Source organism: Pelodiscus sinensis, chromosome 1 (assembly GCF_052426305.1).
Source record: "Pelodiscus sinensis isolate ZL-2025 chromosome 1, ASM5242630v1, whole genome shotgun sequence".
NCBI classification, from domain to species: domain Eukaryota; kingdom Metazoa; phylum Chordata; order Testudines; family Trionychidae; genus Pelodiscus; species Pelodiscus sinensis.
Window position 1 is genome coordinate 56,344,639 of NC_143052.1, and position 26,914 is coordinate 56,371,552.

A 26,914-nucleotide genomic window follows, 5' to 3' on the forward strand; every position below is an offset into this window, starting at 1 on the left:
GTTGGTTATTATTTTGTTTTATAAATATATTGAAAAGAATTGCTAGATACCTTTAACAAAGGTCATGGAGACAAAGAATAAAGCTAGCTGCTAACACCAATCTTTTTAAAGTCCCTCCCTATTCCCAACAAAAATCAATCTCTAAATAAAAAGTTTGGAGAAATATCTCCAAGCACAGCAGCAGAAACATTTCATTTCTTATTTACTTGAGACACTAAGATCAAAGCCTGAAATTTGGAACAATCCAGTACTTGACAAGAAATTCTAGCTGCCCGTGGACAAATGATTAGAAAAAAATACTTTCCGAGCCTGCTGCTTTACATGACTTTTCAAATCAATGTGGTTGCATAGAAGTGAGAAGAGAATATTAGTGATAATTTGCAACGTTAACACACTGGAAAGTGTAACATCTTGAACATTTTTGAGGAATAGAAAGCAGATCTGACATTAATGTTCTCCAGTGTCTGATAGACTGTTAAGGACCATCTATGATTTCTGAAATAAGTTCTGTGTATATTAGATTCAATTATATATAATTTTTTAAAAAGAGGTCACATTTTGGGACTAAAGTACCTAGATGTGTTGACTATTATTAACTAAGCATCTTTACTTAAATTATCTATTTTATCTTTCTTAGGCTCCAATTTAGGAAAACACCCCTATTTAGGAATAGCACTTAAGCATGTGCTTCAATTCATTTAATCTATTCTGTCTAGTTACTTCTTTGATGAGCTTACTGTGAGAAGCTATCAAGTACAGAATCTTATATTTGAATAATAATAAATACCTAGTAGCCCTCATGCTTCCATGGATTTAGCCACTGAACTGTGGATTAATATATACACATATATCATTTATTACAATAGTAAAATATGCAGGATTAAGTTCTGGAGCAGCTCCCATTGATGCCGGCTGAGGTGGATCGCATCTGTAGTTCACAACCCATGGCTTGGAATTGAACTTCTAGAGTTCTTGATTCTCCTTTACCAGAGATAAAGAAGAGATATTACAAAAGGAACTTTATTCCAGATAGGAGGTCAGTCTGTCCTTCAGCACTTGGATTTTTGTGTGTATATACCCAGTGTAGTCTCCTTGTTGGCTGTACAGAGTGCTAAAAGCTATTTCCAAAGAGAGAGAGAGAGGTAAAGAAAAAGCATGAATCAGTATAACTCTTGGGGAGAGTTTGTGTTCCTCAGCCCCAAACAGCAGAGTAGGTTTGAGGCTGAAAAGGGGGTGGAAGAAGGAATGAGTAGATAAAGTTCTAAGAAGGGATGAAAGGGTAGAAAAAGCTCCAGTCCAGAGAGGATGAGAGTGGAGATGAGGAAAATGGCAATCAGAATACAAAAAAATGAACTCCACTGGAACTATAGCAAGGAGCTCTATAAGAAGAAAGAGAGAGGCCACCTCCACAAGGACACAGAGAGAATTAGAGCGCAAATTGCTCGAACACAAACAAAAGACAAATAAATAAATAAAGAGCCTGAAGAAGAAGAAGGCTAATGGAGCTAATGGCTCCTACGATTCTCTACCCAGCCACCCCACTCATGCTTTAATTTTGTTGCTGAATCAGCTTAGCTAAAATGGATATACCATTTTGAATAATTTTCAGGAGGAATCAGGAAATAAAGAGTTAGGAATACCAGTATCCCTATATTCATCATGAGGGGAAAAGACAGATGATGTTCTACAAATATCAGGCTTCACTGAAAATCAACAGAATTAGTATGAACAAGTAAAAATAATGCTTGTTTATTTCACTGAGAAACCTGTGTTATCCCAAGACATTAACCAAAAAAAAAAAAAAGGTAGATGCAAGGAAAAAAGAACATAGATGATTGCATAGCATGTGCAAACTGTACAAGAATCCAGTAGAGTAAAAGTAACAATTGGAAGCATGAAGGCTATGGCAAAATCCCGGATCTATAAAAATGGAGTTTTCATAAAGACTTTGTGAGAGGAAGAGCTGAAAGAAAGGAAAGAGGAGACCACAGCAGGGAAGGCTCCAGAGCTCTCAATCTGATTGCAGCAGTGTTGAGAATAGTGAAAAAATATCCCAGAAAGAGGAAATTTCTACAGCAGACCTGGCAACAGAGTAGCAGTTATTGCTCATGGCAATAATGAGAGAATGAAAAAGAACCAGAAAAAGAGATGTCTCTGTCAGACACAACTGTACAGCTGCAGATGTCCGAGTGACATTCATCAGAATGAACTGCTGATTCTTTTGCGTCTGAGGAGCAGTTCAGTGACCATTGTAATAATAAACCTGTGCTGGATTTATCAGTACATGTAACAGATCAGCCCACAAATGCAGAGACTCTGATGCCAGTCACACAAACTAGATCAGTCCAGGAGTTTATTGCAGATGAAAACAAATAAATTCACTGGATTCAAATTAGGTTCCTCACATAATATTGGTGCTACTGTGACTTGAAAGGTGCCTAATTCACAGGAGAACTTGCAGACTGTTGCAAAAGGCAGGGAAATGAACTCTTGTTCCACAGACAGCGAGATGACAGAGTTCATGGCTGTAGTGAGAGCTATAAGAGATGTAGACTTGCAGTTGATACACATTATGAAAAGTGTGAACCAGACACTCTGGGGAACCCAGAGTTATAGAATTAAAAAAGCAGCTCCAAAGATAACAAACAAAATCAAGCCAAAGAGCAGGAAAAGGGCAGTACAGAGACAAAAGAGAATGGTCAAGAGGCAGGAGGAAAAGGGAAAGCCAAAATTGCAAGTAAAAGAAGGCAAAATAAAACTTGGTAGCAAGAAAACTTCAATATATAACACAAAGTGAAATAATTATTAGAGGTGAGGCCAGAGCAAAAAGTTTTGGCTCAAGAGCTTTAAGAAGATTGTAAATATAAATAGTTTTAAATGATTTGTGTTTTATTTTGAATTGTTTACATTAAATAAAAACAGTTTGAAAACTAGACAGAAAAGGAAATGTGGAGCTGTGTTGAACTTCCAGAGTCTTAGCCCTTAGTCTTAGTCTTAGTCCTTAGGCACCAGTAAAGACCAGGATATGTGGTAGGGGGAACTGAATAGAGAAGGACATTTAAGGTAAGAGCTCATGCTCTTGTCCTCTCTTGCTGCAATAGGGGGCAGATACTCAACTGATTTAAATTGCCATAGCACCATTGACTTCAGCATATTTACATCATCTATGGGTCTGTCACTTGCATCTGGTGTCTAACTACTCACACCACACATGGTACTGCAGTGTAGTTCCTAATACTGAACATTTTTAAGCTCAGTATTTTATGCCTACGGTTTAACAAAGGCTGTGATCAGTATGGTTATTAAATATAAATGATGCATCACATTATTATACAAAGAGATATAAGGTTTATAATAAATTGGGAGAACAGAAATAGAGGAGCACCTTCTAGTGGGACTTGCTGAAAATTACAGCTAGCTAAATAATGAATTTCTAATAGCTCAGATGAAGTGTATCATGTAACAATGGAGAAAATCTAGAATAGTAATGATTTCATTTCCTCTTAACGTTTGTTGGTAAATGGAAAATTTCTTAAAATCCTAGGGAAAAACAAAGCTTGTTTAGTGGAGAGAATATAAATGGTCACATTTGCATGCAGTGTGGTAGCCATGTCAGTCCCAGGATATTAGAGAAAGAAAGGTGGGTGAGGTGATATCTTTTACTGCACCAACTTCTGTTAGTGGGAGGAACCCTGACTTGAGGAAGAGCTCTGTGTAGCTTGAAAACTTGTCTCTCTCTAACATAAATTGGTCCACTAATAGATACTACCTAATCCACCTTGTCTATTGATCACATTTGACAGTTTTGCAGCAATTTATTTTGGAAGATCTCTTAAAATAAAAAAATGCAGCCTGTTTCTTAGCTTTTGATATGGAACCCTTCAGTGGCTCTCTGCAAAAACAAATAAAAACAAACAAACAAACAAACACAAAAACCCAAACCAGTGTAGGTGCAGCTGGACAGATGGAAGTGAGAGGTGTCAATTGATTTCTAGCATGTTGTCTGAATTACCTTTTGAGGCAAGTGATAGAAATGTAGCCGTGTTAGTCTGGGGTAGTTGAAGCAAAATGCAGGACAATGTAGCACTTTTGAGGCAAGGTACCAAAGAATTGCAAAGATGCTAAAATAACCTATTTCAATGCAGCAAATAGAAAGGCTGCCATTCTAAGGCATATCTGTGGGGTAACTTCCCTTTTCACATCTGTTTTAAAAAGTACCAGTTTTCCAATTTTTGACAGATGGATTTGGAGCAGCTGCAGCTTCTGAAAGGGTTGAAAGGTTCCCGGGGCTAGCTGCCTGCCTGCCTGATGGCAAGTAAGCTGCCTGGCTAACAGGCTCTCTGGGCTTCCCAGCTCCCTGAATGAAATACTTAGCAGGTGAGTCATTACTCAGCTGGCTCAGTGAGGAGCCTAAGTTTTGGCCAGCTCTGCAGGTCATGGCAGGGGGAGACTATGAAACCAAGTAGCTGCTGTGGGACCAGGAAGGCATGTAATGTTTTGGGAGCGCCAAAACTTTCGTACTGAGGGAGCCATTTGGTGCTTCCAAAACAAAATTTTGCAGAATTTCAGTTCAACAAAGCATATTGAGTTGTTAGTTTTTTGTCCTGATTTGAAATTTTTCATGGGAGGGAAATTCTGTTTCTCAGCGAGCTCTATTTTTTGGTTTTTGCATGGAATGCTTATCTGTCATCCTCCTTTGTAAGGCATGGAATAAAATTTAATGCTAAAACATAATGTCTTTTGCTTATTTTAATTAATATTTTAAATGCTGCAAAAATAGTCTATACTGTGAATGCATCACTAAATTATATCTAGGATTTAATACAAAGTAAATTTTACGGGGAATGTATTCATTACCTTAGCCCTGGAATTTGGGTACATTTTTGAATTCACATTTGTACATCTTCATCTGTGTCTGTGTTTTCTACAACTGTGCATGTAAAACAGGGCTTGCCAGATGCAAATAAGTATTTAGGCATTCACGTACCCAGTTTGCATATACAAATATATGCTCGGACAGCTTCACAAAAGTAAACACAAAAACCCATGCAAAATTTGGATCTTACTCTATGAAAATCTTACCCCAAACTGAATGTGTTTGTCATCTCTTCCTTCCTTCTAAAAGGAGTCCAATATTTCCTTGTCAAAACTTTGATTAACCTCCTGTTTTTTCTTGTGTTAGACTGTTGAGGGCCAGATCTTCAGCTGGTATGTATCATCTTAGCCCCCTTGAGGACCTGGCCCCAGATCATGCAGCCCTCTTGTTATGGTGAGTTGTGGCTTCAAAACTTCCATTAGAGCCTATACAATTATTTCTTCTTTGGTCCAGTGTGTCACCGTTAACTAACACAAATTGCTCCATCTCCCAGGGGATGAATTCTCTTTTAGCCTACTTGCCAGGTATTAACTTTCTGAATATAGTAATTTTCTTGAGCTAGTTTAGTTTATAGGCAACATACTGCAAAATAAATCTGCATTTGCCTATAGAGATCTTTAAATGAAAAGGTTTTGATTGTTTACTTAACATAAATTTCTACATCGGTTTGTACACATAGAAAATATGTCTTTGACAACATTCTGAAGCTTGACAACCTTGATGAAGATGCCTATGTAAATAAGATGCTGGGGCTTTCTAACATGATTGGTGAATGTTACTGAAGTCTCCTTTTCTGAGTGGAGTTATGAGCCTTAATGGGAGCTACTTGCATGAATTTTTGAGAGTCAGTTGAAGACCTGGGCTTCTATTAATTTGTACAGTATAAATATGAACTTTCTTGAGAAGCATTATTTCCAGGGTCATTTTTGCAGAGAGCCAAAAAGGGGAAGACTTAACTGAAGTTCTTCTTTCTACTTCTATGAACGTTAACTCTTTTAAGGCAGGGCTACTCAACTTTAGAAGACCTGGAGGCCACAATGATACTCATAGCATGTGCCGAGGGCTGCAACTTAAGTGTGGTTGCATATACATGCAAATAACTTCTTTCACACTGATGGGAATGAATACAAAGATTAAGGCAAGACTACACAACATGCAGGCCCCATTTAAATCAGTTCTGCTGATATTAATAAAATGCAGTATTTATCTGATTTCCACTCATATGACAGCACGTTTAATGAGCAATGACAGTCCAGGGATGTAACTACTAAAACGCATATCAACAGAAGACCATTATATTGACTACTTTTTTGTTTTGGCTCCCACCCGTGGGCCACAAACAAATGGGCCACGGGCCATGTGTCGAGTAGCCCTGCTTTCAGGCCTAGAGGCCTGGGGCCAACCAATCCTAGTTCATAAGGATTTGTCTACACTTCAAATGCTATAGTGGTATAGTTTTGTCATTGTAGCATTTCAGAGAACCTTTGGCATGTTGGGCGCATATGGGAATGGGTGATGGGACATTATTCCTACCCATCCTGGCTACCCATCCTGCTAATAGCCTAGCCTCCATGAATTTATCTAGCTCTTTCTTGAAACCTGCTAAAGTTCCGGTCTTCACAATCTCTTCTGGCAAGGAGTTCCACAGGCTGCATTGTGTGAAGATCAGATCAATCTCCTATGAAGAGCAGAAAGAAACTACAGAGATTATTTCCCAGTTTCACTGGGGCCTTTGGCTTTGTGACTGTGGGGTCTGGGCGTGAATAATTAGTCTTCACAAAATCAAAGTAAACTGGGAAGTAAAGCTTTCCCTCCACCCTTCTCAGCATATTCCTGTTGTTCTTTATAGGGGAAACCACTGATCCCTGTTGTGCAGGTGTCCCTACGGATTAAGCAGGGTTGGCTGGCCTTTGCCCTACGGCGCTTAAAAGGGCAAGCAACTCTGTTATGATCCTTAAATATCAAAGTCCAGAACTATGCATTTTTTGCAAAGGAAACATTAAAAAATCCTTAAGGGACTTCAGTTGAAGTCTGGCATATACCCCAAACTAGTGAAAGCCCATTCATATATCTCACTGTTTTCTGGTGTGGAATCATTAAACACATTTATTGAAATAGCTGATATTTTTGCTGTTTCCAGTATCTCCCGGCTTCTGAATAGGGATTGCATGGTATCTGTAAGGTAATCAAACACCTGAGACAAACTTAGTATAGCTCCTAGTTAAGATTCCCTTGTTAGATGTGTTACCTACTAACCACAAGGTCCAGATTTGAGGCTTGGTGGCTGTAATGTTCAGGTTGCAAGCAGTAAGTCAAGCCACTGGCTGGAAGACTTGATTAATTAGTTGCATCTACTTTAGTGTCTGCCACCAACAAGTAGACATGCCTGCCAATTTATAAGATGTTATGTTAGTTTCAACAGGATATGGGTGAAGGAAAACTGGTTTAAATAATCAGTTTGGAACATATTGAAAGTGCCACTCTGTTGCTGCATGAAGTCCCTCCTACTGCATATCATTAACCTTGGGTGGTAGAGTAGGGTTCTTGGTGTAATTACTTTTCTTGAAGGTACATCAAGGCATAAGAGATAGTGTTTGGGGCTGCTCAGATGTTCTTGCCACAGGGCACTCAGGAAATCAGTTAAGAACTTTGAGACCATCACAGCATTCCAAAGGCACTAAGTGAAAATATGACCAAAAAACCAAAGGAATTAATATATACATGGATTTCAAGGCCAGAAAGCACCATTGAGATCATCTATTCTGACTTCCTGTATAAGATATTACAAGAAATCATTCCTTAAGCCACAGGTCACAGAACTTCCCCAAAATAATTGAGGTATTGAGTTCTAGTGGCCAAAGCATGGTAAATAGACAGTCAAACAAAGGAACATAATCTTGTAGTGTTCAGCTGTGGCATGTTCCTTTTGGATGGCAAAACACAAAAGACTTTGTATGTGTTTATTATAAATGATGAAAGCCCATGACTACGTGAGATGTAGAAGAAGGTTAGACAAAAGACAAAGGATCACTTGGGTTCTAACTGGTGTCAAACTGAACAAATGTTGATTGAGGTCCAATTTGATTAGTTCAGTGATCTAGAACTGTAAATTGCAATTAGAGCAGAGAAAGATAGAAATAAAAAACATATGTTTTTATTTTTAAAGCATAATCTTTGACTGGGTCATAATCACTCTGGTTGTGTGCTCAGTACTGTCACTACAGGTTGAATCTCTCTAGTCTAGCACTCTCTGGTCCAGCAACCTCTGTAGTCCAGCCTGATTTTAGTTAGCTTATCCTGAGTGTGACCAAGTTTCCTGTGGATCCATAACATTTGTTGACAGCCACCAGTCCTGGCTCTCAGTGTTCTGTGCTGCTATTTAGCTCTAATTTACCTCTAAATGCCTTTTTAGAGCCTAGTAAGCAATGGACTTGTTGGTAATGCTGCTAGACAATATTGACCTCCCATGGTTCTGGTCTGGTTTGACACAAGTCAGGTCCTAAGGGTTCCAGATTAGAGAACAAATGAGCAATCATAGAAGCTCACAAAAACACAATGGAGTTTGATAGATGTAGATATTAAATAAATTGCAAGAGATGAGAGGTTCATATTCTGTGTTAGGATCGATGAATGTAGAATAAGGAATATAGCTTAAGGTCTTGATTTCTTGTAATATCTTTTTCCTCGGGACACAGTGAGAAAGAAGAGTGTACTGGGGGTGGGGAAAAGAAAGTAGAGCTGCTATGTAGTAATCTTTCTAAAGGGGCCTCTGACTTCTACTTGGAGGATCCTTTGTGCAGCATTCAAGCCCTAGAGACTATAACTCCCATGAGCCCTTGGGGAAAAATAGGGGGATGGTGGGTCTTCCAGGCATGGAGAGAGAGTTAGGGTAGGCTCCATTTTGGAGAGAGGAGCCAGACTGCTCATGTGGAGCCATTTCCAGGCCAGAAGCTGTTGTGTTGCAGCTAGAGCCTGTTACTGAGAGCCTGCTGTGGCTTGGATCTAGCAGGCTGCTTTGGGGGCTGCTGTTGATTGTCCCTGGAGGGGAGAGACTCTGACTGTGCCTGTGGCTGGGAAGAGCATACATAAACCTGCACAGGAGGTGACTGTGAGTAACTGGGATGTTTGGGAAAGTGCTGCCTGGGATGGAGAACAAAAGACAAACTGACTCTGGGTGCAACGAGAACCAGAGTGATCTGCCCAGTGAACCAGAGCTGCTGGCATTTGGTGGGGCTTGCTCCAGTGGCAGAGGGATTTTGCAGCTGGCTGCTCAGCCTGGACTAACACACACAAAACACAGTGCTGTTTCCACTCCAGCTTCAGATCTTTAAGCATGCCCATGCAAGTGTCTGGGTTTCTGAATCCAGAGCAGTGCACACCCTGGGGTGGAATAAATGGTGGCAGTGCAAATGCCAGATAGATAAGTTTCCTTTCCGTGTACTTTTTACTTTATTTTGTTCACTTTTAATCTGTTAAACCTGATTCCTTTAAGTTGTTAAGTAAAGGTGTGTGAATTCTAATGCAATCAATTAGATATATCTTATTTATAATTGTTGTCTTGTAGTTAGTTCCAGTTTATTACTGGAATAATTTTATTCCTGGAGGCTCCCAAGGCACACCATAAGTGTGTACAGAGCCAGCCAGGTGGAGGCACCGCTATTGTATATTCTTTAGGAGCAAAGGACTGCAGCAAAGAGGTGGGAACTGCAGCAAAGGGGTTTAGTTTAGGGAATCCCCAACTAAACAACATCACCGCTGGGGTATTCAGGATCTCTTTTTATATTAAAACATCAGGTGCCCAGGCACATATGTGAGCGTGACCTGCTTCTGAGAAATCCAGGGAGGAAAAAGGGGGTTACATAAGAAGAGTAATCTGTATGAATCCTATGAATGCTGTGTGTGATAATTACATGAGATAATGAGAACAGTGATGCAGCATGTCTTTTCAATTGTCTTTTAAGATTTCCTCGCTATTTATTGTTGGATGGATTAGTGTGAATCCCCAGAGGGTGAGTCTTGAGTGAGCTAGGAGGTAGGACTTTCATGATAGTAGGCCTTTCATGATAGTAGGCCTTTGCCTCCAGAATGTTGCTACCAACCACCAGAATTAATTTGAAGCAAAGACTAATCATCACAAAAGCACGTGAAAGGCAGATTTTAATACATTTCCTGAATATGTTGTGAACAATTTGGGAAAACGCATAGACTCAAATACATTTGTAAAATATATTGGTCAAAGAGTTATAAATAACAAACTCATAAATCATAATCAGTTTGTAAGCAACTCCTGAAGAGTGGAATGACTTGATTCAATGAATAAATGCTTCACAACATTAGTTTGGTAACTTCTATTTCATAGTAACATTAAATTAGTATTGAGACAGAAATCATAGCACTGCCCATTAGAGGTTAATGCTGGCATTACCTTGGATATTGAATTGAAGCTAGAGAAACAAGGAAGGTGGGTGAAGTAATATTTTATATTAGACCAACTTCTGTTGGTGAGAGTGATAAGCTTTTGAGCCTACACAGAGCTCTTCTTCAGATATTACCTCACCTACCTTGTCTGTCTAATAGCCTGGGACCAATATGGCCACAGCAGCACTGAATTCTGTACTGGAGCCATTTTTTTCAAGGCTGAAATGTCACCTTTGAAGAATCTGCATTCTAGTTAAACTCTTTCTCTGTGAAGTACTAGGAAAAAGATATTACAGGCAGTCCCCGAGTTACGCCAGATCCGCAGTTACGAACGGGGCCCTTCCTCTCCCTGGTCTCCAGAGGAAGCAAAGCGGCGGAACACGCGGCCAGCTGACAGCCCAGACGCGTCTGGGCTGTCAGCTGGCCGTGTGTTCCGCCGCTCTGCTGTGCTCTGCTCCTCCTCCCCCTCCCCCTCCCCCTCCCCCTTCCCCTCCCCCTGATCTGCAGACCAGGGGGAGGGGGAGCAGAGCAAAGCCGTGGAGCCCGAGGGCAGCAGGATAACCACGGCGCGTCTGGGCTGTCCCGCTGCCCGCGTGTTCCGCCGCTTTGCTCCCCGTCCCCCTGGTTTGCAGACCAGGGGGACGGGGAGCAAAGCAGAGCAAAGCCACGGAGCCCGAGGGCAGCAGGACAGCCACAGCGCGTCTGGGCTGACCCGCTGCCCCCGTGCTCTGCGGCTTTGCTCCGGACGCCTGTGGTACAGCAGCTGGGGCGCTGCCGGTTGGTCCCATAGCGCCGCTCTGGGCGCCACTGGACCAACCCAGCAGCACCCCAGCTGCTCTGCCCCAGGTGTCCCCAAGTCAGCAGCTGCTGAAAATGACCAGTGGCTGACTACAGGAAGCCCCTGCCCCAGGCTTCCTGGAATCAGCCGCTGATCAGTTTCAGCAGCAGCTGACTTGGGGATGCCTGGGGTTCTTAAGTTGAATCTGTATGTAAGTCAGAACTGGCGTCCAGATTCAGCCACTGTTGAAACTGATCAGTTTCAGCAGCGGCTGAATCGACGCCAGTTCCGACTTACATACAGATTCAACTTAAGAACAAACCTACAGTCCCTATCTTGTACGTAACCCGGGGACTGCCTGTATTGCCTTGGTTGGAAGTTCTGAACCAATTTATGCTGAACAATAGAATGAAGAAAGATATTGTATTAGTTTAGGAGTATAGAAGGCTACGGGAGAATTTTAATATGTTGTAGCTCCAACAGTGAACAAAAATTGGGTTTCTTTGAAATTTTAAAACTTTTCAAAAGGGGAAGACACTAAAAACATACCACCACATAGTCCCCACCTGCCTTTTAACTAACAATTTTCTATACATTGAAATTATCTAAAGAAAGAAGGAATTTATTCACTAAAATAACTTTCATTGGACATTTCATAATCTGGAATGCAGTTACATATGCTGAGCTCAAAAATCTGCACGTCAGCAAGAAACATAGTTGCTTTTTCAGCTGCTAAAAGCGGATTTCTCATCTGCTTGTTTCCTTACTGATAATTGTTCTAAAGCATTACAAGAAATCAATATCTATTTTTCACTGTTTTCTTTTAAATTGATTCATCAGCACAGTTGTCAGCCTGATGGAATACTATCAGCAATAAATACAAAATTTACATTTAAAAGGACATTATAGGTCTACTTTAAATTGATCAAAGCAAAGGAATTCAGAAATAAATTTGTCTGCTCATCATAACTCAGTCATTGGCATTAAGAGCTGGTTTAGACGATGAGTTAGTACACAGCAATCTGTTGTTTGAATCTACAGCATGCTAACTTGCTATACACTTAGTTATTGTGTGGACTCTGCTACTGTGTACTGGGAAAGGGTACATCCACACAGTGGAGATGGCTCGTCTGGGTCAGCTGACTCAGGGGCACAGGCTGTGGAACAGAAAAATTGCACTGTAGACATTTAAACTTGGTCTGGAACCTGAGCTCTGGGTCCCTGCAAATTTGGGGCATGCACCAGTACGTCTATTTTTAGCCCCATAGCCTGGGCCCCATGAATGTGAGTCAGCTGACCTGGCCCAACTATGCCTGCACCGTGGGTCTTCTATCCCTATGCAAATGTACCTAAGTTCTGTAGAGCACTTTGTCGTGCTCCCAAAGCAGACGACTGAACTTTCAGTGTGCCTTCGCGGGGTCCCAACAAATTAATGTGCCGTTATGATAGCTCTTAACTTGCCTAATCATGATTTAACTTTGACCCCTTGCCTGCTTAAGCCTGATGAGCCATCCCTGAGCCAGGGAGTGTGATGAGTCATCAGAGGCAATTACCTGCAGTCTTGTGATAGGCACCCTGTGCCATTTAGTCAGGCGAGGATCCATCTAGGTGATCTCAAAGCTGGTATACAGGCTCTTAAGGGAAGCAGTCCCTCCAGTCTGCTCAACACCACTACCTGGGAATCATGAGCCATCAGAGCATACCCACTGGCTGTTGTTCCAACAGTCTGCTCTCACTCTAGCTCCAGCCAGTCCTTACTCCTGCTCCTGCTGTAACCTATGCCTGTGAGGCATGACTTGAGGAGGGACACAAAGGAGAACACCAGCTAAGGGAGAGGTTCATGACCTCCTCACGTGACTCCTACCTGCGTCATCTCCAGTTCCTTCCCCATTCTCTGAGGGCAGGCCCCTCTGTCCTCCCACTGCGCAGACTCCCCCTAGCATGCTTGGCTGCTCTTCCTAGCATCCACGCCCTGGAGCCACTCCCAGACGCAGCCCAATGCAGCCCAGCAGCTGCCTAGGAGAATGCCTGGCTCTCCCAGACAGCCATTGCACAGCACCTGGCAGCGTCCCAGGCAGTGAGGCTGGAAGAGGAGAGGCTCTGGTCTGGCCTCTTCCCTTCTGTCTTTGTCCCCTCCCCTCTCCCTACCCAGCTTGTTGAGCATTTGACTCTGGGGGAGTCATTTGACACATTGTGCTCTTCGCATCAGTTGCTTGGTAACTCAGACAGCTGTAGATTCACACTCTGGTTTGCTGCACGCCACCTTGACATATAGATGAGGCCTCTGCCTTCCCAAAATGCCTAGATATTGAAGTTGTTCAATAATGGCATGTCTGGGTATAATAGCATTTATGTTACATTGGGATAAAGTGAAAGTAGATATGATACTTATAGCCCTTCACACTTCTTGGGTTCAACTGTTAAATGCTCTCTGCTCACACTTAACACTACAAGGGAAAGGAGACTCATTTCCCCTATGGGAAATTAACTTTACCCAGTCTGAGGTTACTTGCACCTTCCTACAAAGCAGCTGGTACTGGCCATGATCGGGGGTAGAGAAATCATTGGTTTGCTCTATAGTGAGACATTTATGTTCCTTTATGAAGTACTTGCCTTTGAAGATACAAATAGCATATCTAACAGCTAGAGCAAAATGCAGGACAATGTAGCACTTTAAAGACTAACAAGATGGTTTATTAGATGATGAGCTTTCGTGGGCCAGACCCACTTAGGCAACCTGTGCATGCCGTTATGAGGATCCACTGGCAGAACAAAATTGTCAACCTCGAGGTTCTCCAGATGCCTTGAGCATTGAGGCTATGCTGATAAAAGCTCAACTACGTTGGGTTGGGCACATCATTAGAATGATGGAACATGGATTGCACAGAAAAATTTTCTATGGAGAATTGGCACAAGGGCATTGAAAACAAAACAAAGCAAAACAAGGATGCCCCAGAATGGGCCATAAGGGCAGTGTCAGTAACTTTTATTTTACAGGCAGTCCCCGGGTTACATGGATCCGACTTACATCGGATCCCTACTTACAAATGGGGTGAGGCAACCCCACACTAGTTGCTTCCCCCCAGCAGACTAGGGAGACGCGGAGCGGCTTTTCTTAGCAGACACCTCAGCTTGAGAATAAAGGACTGAGGGAAGTGAGGTGAGAGAGAATAAAACTGAGCTCTGGAGAAATGTTTGGCTAGAGTTTCCCCTACAATATGTACCAGTTCCGACTTACATACAAATTCAACTTAAGAACAAACCTACAGTCCCTATCTTGTACGTAACCCGGGGACTGCCTGTACTGTATTTACGTAGATCAAAATGAAACCCACAATTTCTAGGAAAACTTAGTTAAGGTTATTAAAGAAGAGCCACTTTTACTTCTTAAATTTCAGTTCAGTGCAGCTCATTCTTGAGATCACAGCATTACAAAGTAAAATGTTTGTTAGTGCAGGTGTAAAGAAGCTTTTTCATATAGAAATTTCAAGACACAGGGCCTGGGCTCTGATTTATCTCTTCTACTGTAGCACTTTAATTCTTGCTTCTTTGATGAAACATTACTCAGCTCAACTGTAATAACCAATGGAGCTGGTCCTCTATTTCTGAACATAGTCCATCACATCCAGAAATGTTCAAATCTTTAAGGACTCTGCAAATTTGGAACTCGTCTGTCTGTATCCAGCCAGGCAGGGGCAGATGACCATTTTGTGGGGCCCAGGGCAGCACAATTTTGCGGGGCCCCCCTTTGCCACGGCGCATGCGCGGGGCTTCTTGAAGTGCGGGGCCCAGGGCAGCCGCCCCGCTCGCCCTGCCATATATCTGCCCCTGCAGCCAGGTTTCTAAAATGGTGCTTATCTACGAGTCTGGAAGGTGGTGCGCAATACAGTATGACCCAAATGGTGTTTGTCTAAGAGTTTGGAAGTGTTACACAATACATTATGGTCCATACCACATAAGTTGTTTTGTGGTCTAATGAATTATTATAGTGTTTAACTAATGTGTACTAACTTATTAAGAACATCTGGGCATTTTATTAGGCACCATATCTTCAGAATTAATGTAAACAGTGACCTAGGAGAACACAGTATTGCAACATGTAGTGTAATCAGTGAAAATGTTGACTTTGCTTCTTTATTATTCAGTTTATTGTTCTCTTATTGCAGCAAAATGGAATAATTTTATTTCACTTTATTTGTATATGTCAATCTGAAACGCGGAATATTATAATAAACCATTTTAGGACCATGTGTTTCCAAATGAAAATATATCTAGGTAAATATAAGCAGATGTCTCAGTGCCTTTAAACTTTTGTTTTGTAGGGAAACATTAATTTTAATCAGGATAACATGAGCATTAGCTCTTCATGGTTGAGTAAACATGTTTTAAAAATATATATACTTATAGCTGATTAAGTATATTTATCAACAAGACAGGGACCTTGCAGCAATGTTATCAGCCATAGAGGACTATACACCGTTGAATGATACAGAGATGAGTCATGGCTAGGTGGTGGTAGTAGAAGAGGGAAGGAATTTTCATAATAATCATGTAACCTAAAATTTATCTCTAAGGGTGCACGTACAGAGCAGCTGGGATATGTGATTCCCAGCTCTGACAGATGGACACACACTAGCTCTGCTCCAGCTAGTGCCTCTAACTAGCAGGGTGGCTGTGGTAGCATGGATGTTGGCTCAGACTTAATACCATAGTACCTACCCAAGAGGTTGGGTGGGGTTCTGTACTGCTGGCTAGCCTCAGCCTCTGCCTATGCTATTGTGGCTTCACTGTTATTTTTAGATACTAGTTTGAGCAGAGCTTTGTACATTTGCCTGAGCTGGGAATCACACTCCCAAGCCAATGTATAGACATACTAGAGCTACATTTTTGGCTTTGGGCTCAGCCTCGAGCAAGATGTGGAGCCTAAGACGTACCACCTTAGGAGCAGCTGCAGGGAGGCATTATGGCCCGTAGGCATTGTGCTTTGGACATATTGCTGAGTCACAGTTCTTCCTTACTTGGGGATTGAGAGCAGTCATTTGCTCCTGGCCTCTACCAATAACAAACTATAACAGCCCCTATGCTTCCTCAGCTGTGCTGGCAGTGAGAAGTGGGGATTAAGCTAACTCCCGGTCCTATTCCAGATTATGGAAACAGACACGTAGACCAGGCCATACTTTCTCACACAGAGGCCCACATGCTCTCTTCCTTTGCACAAGTGCTTTGAGTGGAACACATTCATACCGAAACTGTGTAGCTTTATTAATGCTACAAAGGCCAAATAGACTGCTGCTGGGTGTGCAGAACCACAATAAACATGAAACAGATTAGAGCAGGGGTTCCTAAACGTTTTAACACGGGGACTAGTAAATCCATTCACGAGCTTTTGGAGGACCGGTAACATTCATTTGCATATTTGCATATTCATTAAACAAATGATGAATATTCAAATAAATTTGAATTGTTTCTGGTTCTCCCAAAGCCCCCAGTGCCAGCTTAAGCAAAGCTTTTGATACGGCCACCCACAATATTCTTGCCAGCAAGTTAAGGGAACATGGATTGGATAAATGGACTGTAAGATGGATAGAAAGCTGGCTAGACCAGGGTTTCCCAAACTTTTTACTTTAGTTGGGAACCCGTTTTTTTCAGTACTGTTTTTTGCAGCCCAAAAATATAAATGCATATAAAAAAAGAATGAAAAATGAATAAATTTTCAGTGTTTTCCCCCGGCTGCATCCTCTGCCCAGCCTGGGCCAGGGCTTCAGGGACCCGGCGCCGCACGGGCACTCCAGGAGGTGGGAGCAGGAGCAGATTGGGGGTTGGGTATCTGGCTAAAAGGGAGGGTGCAAGGAGGGGTAGGTTTGCTAGGTGTCTGGTTTTGTACCGGACATTCTGGTATTTGAGGATTCTGTCTGGGAAACAAATTGGGAAAATACCAGACATATAAAATGTCCGGTATTTTCTAATTAGGTAAGTTTTATTATAATTAGGTGCATCAGTCGGTAGCTGTGAACTGGCTGGCTGGTAGATGTGCTAATGCTGTGTGAGTGTGTCTACCAGCCAGGCAGTTTTCAACTACTTGAGGGAGGGTATGGTGGGAGGAGTGTGGGGGGGCAAAATGGAACCCCCGGGTACGGACTCATTCATGTGCCCGGGTCTGCATGTGCCCAGGTCAGTCCCACTTCGCGCCGGCCAATTCGCTCTCCCCCCCCCCTTTCTCCTCCTGATCTCCCCCGTCCAGCCCTGCTACCCCCATCCTGCTCTGCTTCCGGCAGCTGGCTCCCCCCCGCTCCCCACCAATGTCCCCTGGCCAGCGCCGCTCCCCCTGACAATCCCCCTGACCAGCCCCGCTCTCCCCACCCCCTCCCAGCTGACCAATTCTCCCCCGCTTCTCCTCCCGATCTCCCCTAGCCAGCTCCGTTGCCCCCTGTCCAGCCGTGCTTCTGGAGGCTGGTTCTCCCGTCCTCCTCCTCCCGATCTCCACCAGTCCAAGCCCCCCGTCCAGCCCTGCTTCCGCCGGCTGGCCAGCCACCCAGCCCTCCCCCCATCTCTGCTGAACAGCCCCTCTAATCCCAACCCTGCTTCCCAGCGGCCAGTTTCCCCCACAAACACACCTCCTCCCAGCTCGCCCCACTCCCTCCCGGCAGCCACTCTGAGGCCCGGTATTTTTTTCCTGCTACCTGGTACTGGGCCGCAGCCCATAGTTTGGGAAACACTGGATTAGAGGATTGGGCCACAAGAAATCTGATGAGGTTCAACAAGGACAAGTGTAGAGTCCTGCACTTGGGACGGAAGAATCCCAAGTATTGTTACAGGCTGGGGACTGAATGGCTAAGTAGCAGTTCTGCTGAAAAGGACCTGGGGATTACAGTGGATGAGAAGCTGTATGTGAGTCAACAGTGTGCCCTTGTAGCCAAGAAGGCAAATGGCATATTAGGGTGCATTAGGAGGAGCATTGCCAGCAGATCCAGAGAAGTGATAATTCCCCTTTATTTGGCTCTGGTGAGGCCACATCTGGAGTATTGTGTCCAGTTCTGGGCCCTGCACTATAGAAAGGATGTAGATGCATTGGAGATGGTCCAGCGGAGGGCAACCAAAATGATTAGGGGCTGGAGCACATGAGCTATAAGGAGAGGTTGAGGGATTTAAGTTTGTTTAGTCTGCAGAAGCGAAGAGTGAGGGAGGATTTGATAGCAGCCTTCAACTTCCTGAAGGAAGGTTCTAAAGAGGATGGAGACAGGCTGTTCTCAGTAGTGACAGATGGCAGAATAAGGAGCAATGGTCTCAAGTTACAGTGGGAGAGGTCTAGGTTGGATATTAAGAAAAACTATTTCACTAGGAGGGTGGTGAAGCACTGAAATAGATTACCTAGGGAGGTGGTGGACTCTCCATCCCTAGAGGTTTTTAAGTCTCGACTTGACAAAGCCCTGGCTGGGATGATTTAGTTGGGATTGGTCCTGCTTTGGGCAGGGGGCTGGACTTAATGACCTCCTGAGGTCTCTTCGAGCTCTGTGATTCTATGATTAGCAGATTTACTGATGTTGCTCCAGTCCTTAAGGAGGGGTTCAGGATGGGGGGGCTGAGGTTGTGGGGGGTGCATGAGTCAGGGTTGGGGGGTGAAGAGTGGCTCAGGGCAGGGAACTGTGAATAAGGGAAAGACAGGGAGATCAGAGTCCCCTCCGCCTACCGATTCATACCAGGGCTGCTTGCTCTTCCCCTTCCTGTTCCTATCAGGGAGCAAGAGCAAAGTGCACAGCTCATCTGCCCCCCTGCACTCCCCAGCCAGAGTGAGGAATTTAGCATACTGTACACTTTCTATTTGCTTCCTGGGGGAGCAAGGATGCCTGGGGGGTAGGAGGCTTGGGACTGGGGCAGTCCCAGGGTGTGTGTGTGTGTGCCCCCTAGATAGGCTCTTTCACCTGCTTGGTGAGTCTGTCTCTTTTCTGTATGGTTTTATGAGAAGCAATCCCATTCCAGGCACATCCCATTTTCCTGGCACAGCCAAACCCTGACATTGTCTTTAAGTTATGATGAGTGGAAGCTGTATACCAAATCTGTTCTCTCTGACCTCCCAGCAAGGAGTGTAGAGCAGAGCCTGGAGGCTTGTTACTCGGGCTGCTGGGTACAGCCTGCATTTTGCTTCTCAAGGTGGTACTGAGGAAGCCGTGGGAATTGCTATTGTCTTAATTCTTATTCTATGAATTGGCTGCAGTGTCAATTTTTCCCAGGGTGAGGCTGTTCCCTCTCTGCTGGCTTCATCCCCATTGGCCATGTAACTGACTGTGGAGGGAGCAAAGGTAGCTGTGGGGAAGGGGATGGCCATCCCATTTTGCCACCTTCACTCTGCATGGCTTCGTTGCACAAAGGTCTGCCCTGGATAGCATAGCACACATAGTGCATACACAGCATAAAGGCCCTTGTAAGCAATGACATCTATTTACTGTCTGGTCACTGGATACCAGTGTGGTTGTGGCAATTGTTGCTCTTTGCGGATATAAAGTGTGATATAAAGTGTGTAATGTTATATTGGCTGCCAACTAAACCATTTCTTCGCTGTTATCCTTGAAAAATCATAATTCCTCCCCCCTTTCTTTTACCATGGAACGCAAGTTTCCAAAGCACTCTTCTAGAGAATCTCTGCATCCATTTTAGCAATGCTTAGAGAAAGTATTGCATACCAGTTGTTTTAGGGCTATCTATAGAACTGTCTGAAGCTTGCTATGCCTCTTCAATCCAACCTCATATGGAACTTCTAATAATACAGTCCCCAACTCTTGGTTCCTTTGTGAAAAGAGGCCAAATTCTCAGGTCTTGTAAAGATTGGCATTGTCAGTGGAAACAATTCAATCTTGCTTTCAAATCCAAAAAGTGACTTCAAGTTCAGTTCACCTGATTCCTTTGACAACAGCAACAACCACAAAAAGAACTTTCTACTTACTGTGCAATAATACTACGAACACCCAGAGCATCTAATTTGTTATCTTATTGTTGCACAAGATGTATCTTAATAGAAAACTAGCTGCCCTCCTTGCATTCATCAGTACAGGGCTCAGCCACAGGGTATATAAACTGATATAAAATATATCTAATATTTTCTATAAAAAGCTCACAAATGTAAGGCTCCTTCCTGCTGGGTGTGAAATAGCAATTTCTCTCTTTCCTATGTCATGGAGCTACTATTCCTAGCTCTGCAGGGCCATAGGGTTTGTCAGATGTTTGATTTTTACCAGAATGCCCAGTCAAAAAGGGGTTCTAGAAGTGGTGCCAGCCAAACTATGAAAAGTCCAATAGGTAGTCCAGTAGGAGGTCTGGGACTGAAGCAGGCTCCTTTCTACCCTATCTCTATGCAGCTCTCAGAAGCAACTGCCAGATCCTTGCAGCTCCGATTGGCTTGGAACCCTGACCAATGGGAGCTGTGGGGACAATGCCTGTGAGTACAAGGGATGCAGCTGAAGCCTCCCTGGCCCACCATGCACCTAGGGGCCTCAAGGACCTGGCGGCTGCTTCCTGAGAGCTGTGGTAAGTGCCACTGGGACTCTGCACCTGTCTGCCCCAGCCTGGATTTCCTTCTCTCATCCTGAACCTCCCAGAGCCCACTCTGCCCTTCACACTCCAACCTCCTAAGCCCGCCCAGAACCCGCTTGTGCATCCCAAACTCCTCATCCCCAGCCCTACTCTAGAGCAGTGGTCTCCAACCTTTTTACACCCAAGATCACTTTTTAAGTCTCAGAACAGGTGAAGATCTACCGCCCTGCCCTGCCCCTTCCTTGAAGTCCCGCCCTCTCTATTCTCCTGTCCATCACTTGCTATCCCCAACCCTTATACACTGTTAAACAGTTTATTTTTAAATTATGCAATATATAAAATTAAAATCACATGTTTATAGTTATGAAATAAATGGTCTGTTTTTTAATTCATGCTATTTAAATGTCAAATGAAGCATTTACAGTTATACATTTTGTTCTCTGCTATTTTGTAAATCTAAAATCAAGTATTGATAATTATATATTTTTTCTTCCAATAACAAAGTCTCAGTGTGACACCTGTGACTGAACAGTATCTGCCAGTGTCTTGAAGTCTGGGTTGTAGTCTGAGATTGCTAGTCGTATACAGTCCATCAGATGGGCATCTGTGATCCTGCGCTTAGCCTGGGAATCTTGCTCCAGCACAGCTGGAGCTAGAGGGCTGAACGCAGGGCAGCCGGGCTGGAGGGAAGAGAAGTGGCTGCCCAGCCAGCTGGCCATGGTGCTCAGCCAGGGTGCACCAAGCTCCACGTGGGCAGGTGCAGAGGAGAAGCTGCCGATCAGCTGGAGCATGGGGCAGCCTCTTTCAGCTGAAAGCCACAGTCAGCTTGCTGGGGTGTTTCAGCCCTCCCGACCTCCCAGCTCCCACTATTCCTTGCAGCTACTCACCTGTGTTGTTGCTCGGTGAGAAGCTGCTCCTCAAATGAGGAAATCTAATGTAAAAGTACTGCGCAGGCATGCAGTTCAGAGAGGGCTCAAGAGCTACTCTTAGAGCCCCTGAGATCTACCGGTAGCTCGCGATCTACTGGTTGGTGACCACGGCTCTAGAGACTATACTACCAGCTAGAGCCTTCACCCTCTCCTGCACCCCAGCCCCCTGCCCCAGCTTAGTGAAAGTGAGTGTTGGGGAGAGAAAGCGGCAGAGCAAGGGGGAATGGAGCGAACAGTGGGCAGTGCCTCAGAGAAGGGGTAGTGCCTTGGGGAAGGGGGTTGGGTAGGAGTGTTTGGTTTTGTGCAGTTAAAAAGCTACTAACTTTATAGGGCCAGAAGATATGTTGGACTTTACACAGGTGACATTATGACTAGGAAAGCTGTTGCTGGTCCCATACTGAATTTGGCTCACCCTGTGTTCACTGTGGCTAACTTTTAGGGCAGTATTACATTGGGAGTGGAGATGTGCATGTGGCAGGTCAATGTAAAAAAAATGGCAGCTGTTTGAAACTGTTCAGTGGGATGATACTACAAGAGATGGCCTGGTATACACAGGGCAGGGAACACCATCAAAGATATACATATTCATTCAGCCCGCGGCTGTGTAGTTCTTCACATGGAACCAGATTCTTGTGTCCAGTCTCATGAGGAGATGAACCTTACTTAATAAATGGTGTCCGAATCTGACCTCTGAATATTACTTCCACATATTTTGGATGTATGCATACATTTAATATTCTCAGTATTTGTTCAGTGTAGGGATGTGACTAGTCAACTATCAGATAAGCAAAAGTTTATTGGCTAGTTGACTAGTCCCTCAACTAGTCACTCCCTCCTACATGCTGCCTCTGTCAGAGGCAGCAAGGGTGGGGAGCAGGAGCCGGTGCTGGGGGGAGACGGATTAAAAGCCACTTCCCCATAGCACCGTCTCTGCAGGGAGAAGGGGGGTAGCAGGGACTGGGTGGCTCATGCCCAGTCCCAGACACCTCGCCTCTGCTTTTTAAATGTATTAGGAGCCTGCTGCTCTTAATACATTTAAAAATCAGAAACACAGCAGGGGGGACCCAGCACAAGCTGGGACAGCTGATTCCTGGCTCACGCTGGGTCCTCCCTGCTACACTTTAGCCTTTTAAATGTATTAAGACCCAACAGGCTCTTAACCCATTTAAAAGGCAGAGCTGCAGCAGGGTTAGCTCCTGGGCCGGGAGTTAACCCTGCTGCGGCTCCCCTGTTTATCGACTAATCATCTAGTCGATGGAAAATCCATCGACCAGTCAATTAGTTGGTTGAACTAAATTTAACATCCCATGTCCACTAAAGGCTTACACAGTGCTTTGTTAATAAGCTTGTCCAGTTTGCATTGGACAAGCATGGGACAAAACAAACTAAAAACTATAGTTTTATTTTTTCAATTTAAATAAAAACACATTTAGGATTAAGGAGCATTTGGAGGAAAGGAAGGAGCTTGTCATCTCACTGGAGTATATAACTCCTTAGGAAAGAACCAATTTAAAGGTGTACCATTTCCATTTGAAATATGGTACCTGTACTTCCATTTGCATCAGTTTAACAAGTATTTTAGATGCTTAAGACATAGTTCTTTATTTCATGGTCTCAAATAGGCAGAGACAACATCAAAAATCCATTGGACTAGATAAAGACAAATATTGTTTTTGCTTGACAGAGTTGAAACGTACTGTGTAGTGAATTTGGTCTGCATATAACATGGAATTAATTTTATATCAAGTCATGTTCAAACTATAGAAATGAAAAAATGACTTAACTATACAAATACAAGAATAGATTAGCCACAAGCTCTTGGAAAATGATTTAATATGTTTACTGACATAGCTGCTTTAACAATTAACAACTTATTGTGTAAGTGCTGTTAAAATACCTCCTCAAAAACATGAATGGATTTTGCCAGTGTAAGGTGTTCAGAAACATGTTGGAGAGCATTTTGCAGTCAGTTGCTCAGTGATCGATTACATGTTTTCCTCTTACTATTATGATGATGCTTCTGTATTTTTAGTTTGGAGATTAAGTTTCGAACTTGCTTTTTCAAGCTTTTGTTGAATTAGGTTTTGGATTTACAAACAGAGAATTTCAGTGAGATGTGGGCGCCTGACTCCATTAGTCTCCTTTGAAAATCTCTCTCAAGCTCTAGTTCAGCAACAGTTTATATGCAAATGATTTACTGTATGAAATGGACTTAAGCACGTACTTAAGTATCATGCTCATTTGGGACCCAGCTCGCTTTGCAGATAGTTTTATTTCCCACTATCAGGGTCAATGGAACTCTAGGGTGGATAAGGCATGAGTGTTTGCGTCATTGTAGGATTTCAGTCCTTGAAGGACATCAGCCTTGTGCTGGGTGTTGGTGCAGGAGTTATTTAACCCACAATGAATAAACTGCTGTTTAGACCCCTTTTTGGTTTATTCGTGCTACACTAAATATTATGCATTCCTGAAAAAGAGAGAGAGAGAGAGAAAGTGTTTGTGTGTGTGTGTGTGTGTGTGTGTGTGTACACTTGGATAAGGATATTTAAAAAATGTCATTGTTGGGGGAGGGGCTGGAGGGGGAGTGAGGGGGAGGAAAAAGCCCTGGCCTCCTTTTTCAGTGAATCCATCTGGAATTCATATTTCCCAAATGGCTTCTCAGTATTTTTGCTTTCCCCACGAGACCGTTTCAGCCATGCTGAAAACAAAATATTTAAAAGTCCATGACAGTGAATCTAACTGGCTTGTGAGAGACACCTGGGGATGTTTGGTGAATTGCAATTTAATTTAATTCAGCATTCTCTGCTGGGCCACAGTGATATCCCTGACTTTCCGTGAAAGGCAGCAGTGACACCCGGACTTAGCAGGGCATTTTATTGTTTGCAGTCTTTGATGGAAATTCTTACTTACCAGTATAAAAATGATCGGGTCTAAGCAACTGCTAATACTGCAGATGATTTCAGTGAGTTCATAAATGGTAAATATCATGCTTATATTGTTGGAGTTTAGTTGGTAATTCAATCTGTAAATTATTATTGCTATCATCATTACATGATAGGGAATGAATGCAATGGCAAAAACAATCATTGCCACAAAAACCAACAGCAGAGGTTTAATCGTCCTATTTCTTCTCTGTTGACGCTTCTTCAGTTGTCGTAATGCCTTTAGAGTCAACATGTAGCATGTAAATATGACTGTGGCTGGAATTAGGAATCCAAATACAACTCTAGAAACTGCGAATGGTACTATGAGGTGTAAAGGTTCTCCAATGTATTCGAGGCAAGCTACAGTGTTGTTTCCTTTTCCATCTGCAAACGTGTAATAAAAGTCAGGAATTGATTCAATAAAAATGAAGATCCATATTGCAATGGTACAAAATGTTGCCTTGTCTTTGTCCCACCACCTTAATGAACTGATAGGATGGACAGCACCTATATACCGGTCAAAGCTGATGACTGTCAGAAAATAGATACTTCCATAGATATTAATATTGAAAAATATTCTCTTGAACTGACAAAATATCTGACTGGAGTATATGACTAGCTTCTGGAGATTATAGTAAACTGAAAAAGGAACCATGAGAATCCAAGTAAAGTCACACAGTGCCAGATTGAACAGAAATATAGTGTTACTAGTCCATGACTTTATGTTGTATGCATAATGTATTATTGCAAATATATTTCCCAGAAATCCCAATAATAAAGCCAAAAGACAAATCATAATCAGAAAATAACAGTACCACTGCAGTTTACTATAGGTGTTGCAGATGAAAGTAATGCATGTAGCATTCAGCATCTTTCCATGGTCTCCACCTAAAAGGGAAAGTGAGACCAAAAGCTTTTAAAATAAAATAAAATAAAAGCATGAATTAATGCTATTTAATTTAGAGTAGAGAACTCTGAGGAAAACAGTTCAGAATCGACAGGCTTATTCTGTAATAGCTCATCTTCAGTACCTGAAGAATGTATATATTTTTAAAAGATAAACCAAAAGCTAGCTCAGGCTATCATCATGAACCTATAGCAAAACATTTACATTCTTTTCCGCCTAATATTTGCAAGGGGGGGGGGGGGAGAGAGAGAGAGAGAGAGAGAAAAAAACACACACAAAGCATTTTCCCACCAAATGTGCCATTACCCTGCTCTGGAGGAAATACCTCCAAGGGCAGGAGTGTAGTTAATGGTCCACACTCATTGCATTCTTGGCCTTTTTGTCTTGAATGTCAATGAGTGTTCCTGTATTAGTAGTGGCATTTGTAATATGGGCATCTGCTCTGAGGATGGCAGCCTGAGACCTGGAACTCTGAATCTTGACAATCTTGAATAAAATCCTGATTGCACTGAACTCAATGACAGTCTTTTGCCTTGAACGCTGGCTAAGTCCCTTTTTGTATAATTCTAATAACAATCCAGTCTATCAACAAAGCTTTTGCTAGAACCAAGAGGAATGAATTTTGTCTCACTTTCTATGGCATTGCCTGCACAAAGCCCAGTTACTTGACTTTATCTGATAGGAGGGATGGCAAGCAGTAGGAGGGAAAATGGTGATTTTTGACCCTGCTAGAGTAGCATAGTGTGTAGCAATATATATATTTCACACCTGGTTTTATGCTGTTAAAGTATTTTGGTAAATTGCAGAAAATAAGGGTGGTATTTGCTATTGAATATTTTTTAAGTCAGGTTAACTCTGACAAGTTAACAAGTCTCTCTTGAATGAGAGGGTTTCTTTTACTGTATCGTATGATCGTTTCAAATATTCCTTTGATCTGAGGTTCTATTAATAGTTAGCATTAGATGTATCATTTTCAGTGATTTACAGTGTTGGAGTGAAATCATACTCTGCCTTAGCTTAGCTTGCCTTTTATTTTTTCTAAGAATTTGGCATCCACAACAAATATTTTAATTGATGGTTGAACATTTTGCCAGGCTGTCTCACAATTACATCTAGCTGGTTATGTTTGTCACATCTCTGTCCAATTTACTGCAGCAGCTCCCAACTGTGGAATATCTGCCCACAGCAAAGGTGAGAGCAAGGCAATCTGTTCACTATACACACTCCAGTGGAGTTGCTCTCCATTTCTGCTGCCTAGGGAATATTCAGAAGCTTTTACCCAGAATAAAACACACATACAGCAATACTTTGTGTGAAATGATACACTGTCTTCTAACACACTACTGATTTCCTAAAAACATCAAGAATGAAGTGTCATTTCCATCATGGATCACAGACCTGCAAGTTAAGCAAATACTAGTACTGTATATGCACTTTATTAGATGGCAAAACTGAGGCTCAAATTTAAGAGTTTGATGCAGCAAAATGGTAAGGAGAATTAGTCTCTTCTGGGGACATGTGACTCTACATTGCAGTGCTATTTCAGGATACTTTCAG

At 42.9% G+C, this 26,914-nt stretch overlaps 2 protein-coding genes across 2 annotated transcripts in view; one reads left to right on the forward strand and one right to left on the reverse strand.

Annotated features, from left to right (window-relative positions):
• The window catches only part of TMEM117 (transmembrane protein 117), a 372,323-nt gene that overhangs the window by 18,993 nt on the left and 326,416 nt on the right, over positions 1-26,914 (forward strand). The window lies entirely within an intron of this gene.
• LOC142826545 (P2Y purinoceptor 1-like) lies at positions 24,314-25,321 on the reverse strand. Its single transcript, XM_089777548.1, has one exon. It carries the CDS (start codon positions 25,319-25,321, stop codon positions 24,314-24,316), a length of 1,008 nt encoding a protein of 335 aa, XP_089633674.1.

Excerpts from the sequence above, each read along its gene's own strand:
- LOC142826545 (XM_089777548.1), bottom strand. The coding sequence starts at position 25,321 with ATGCTGAATGCTACATGCATTACTTTCATCTGCAACACCTATAGTAAA.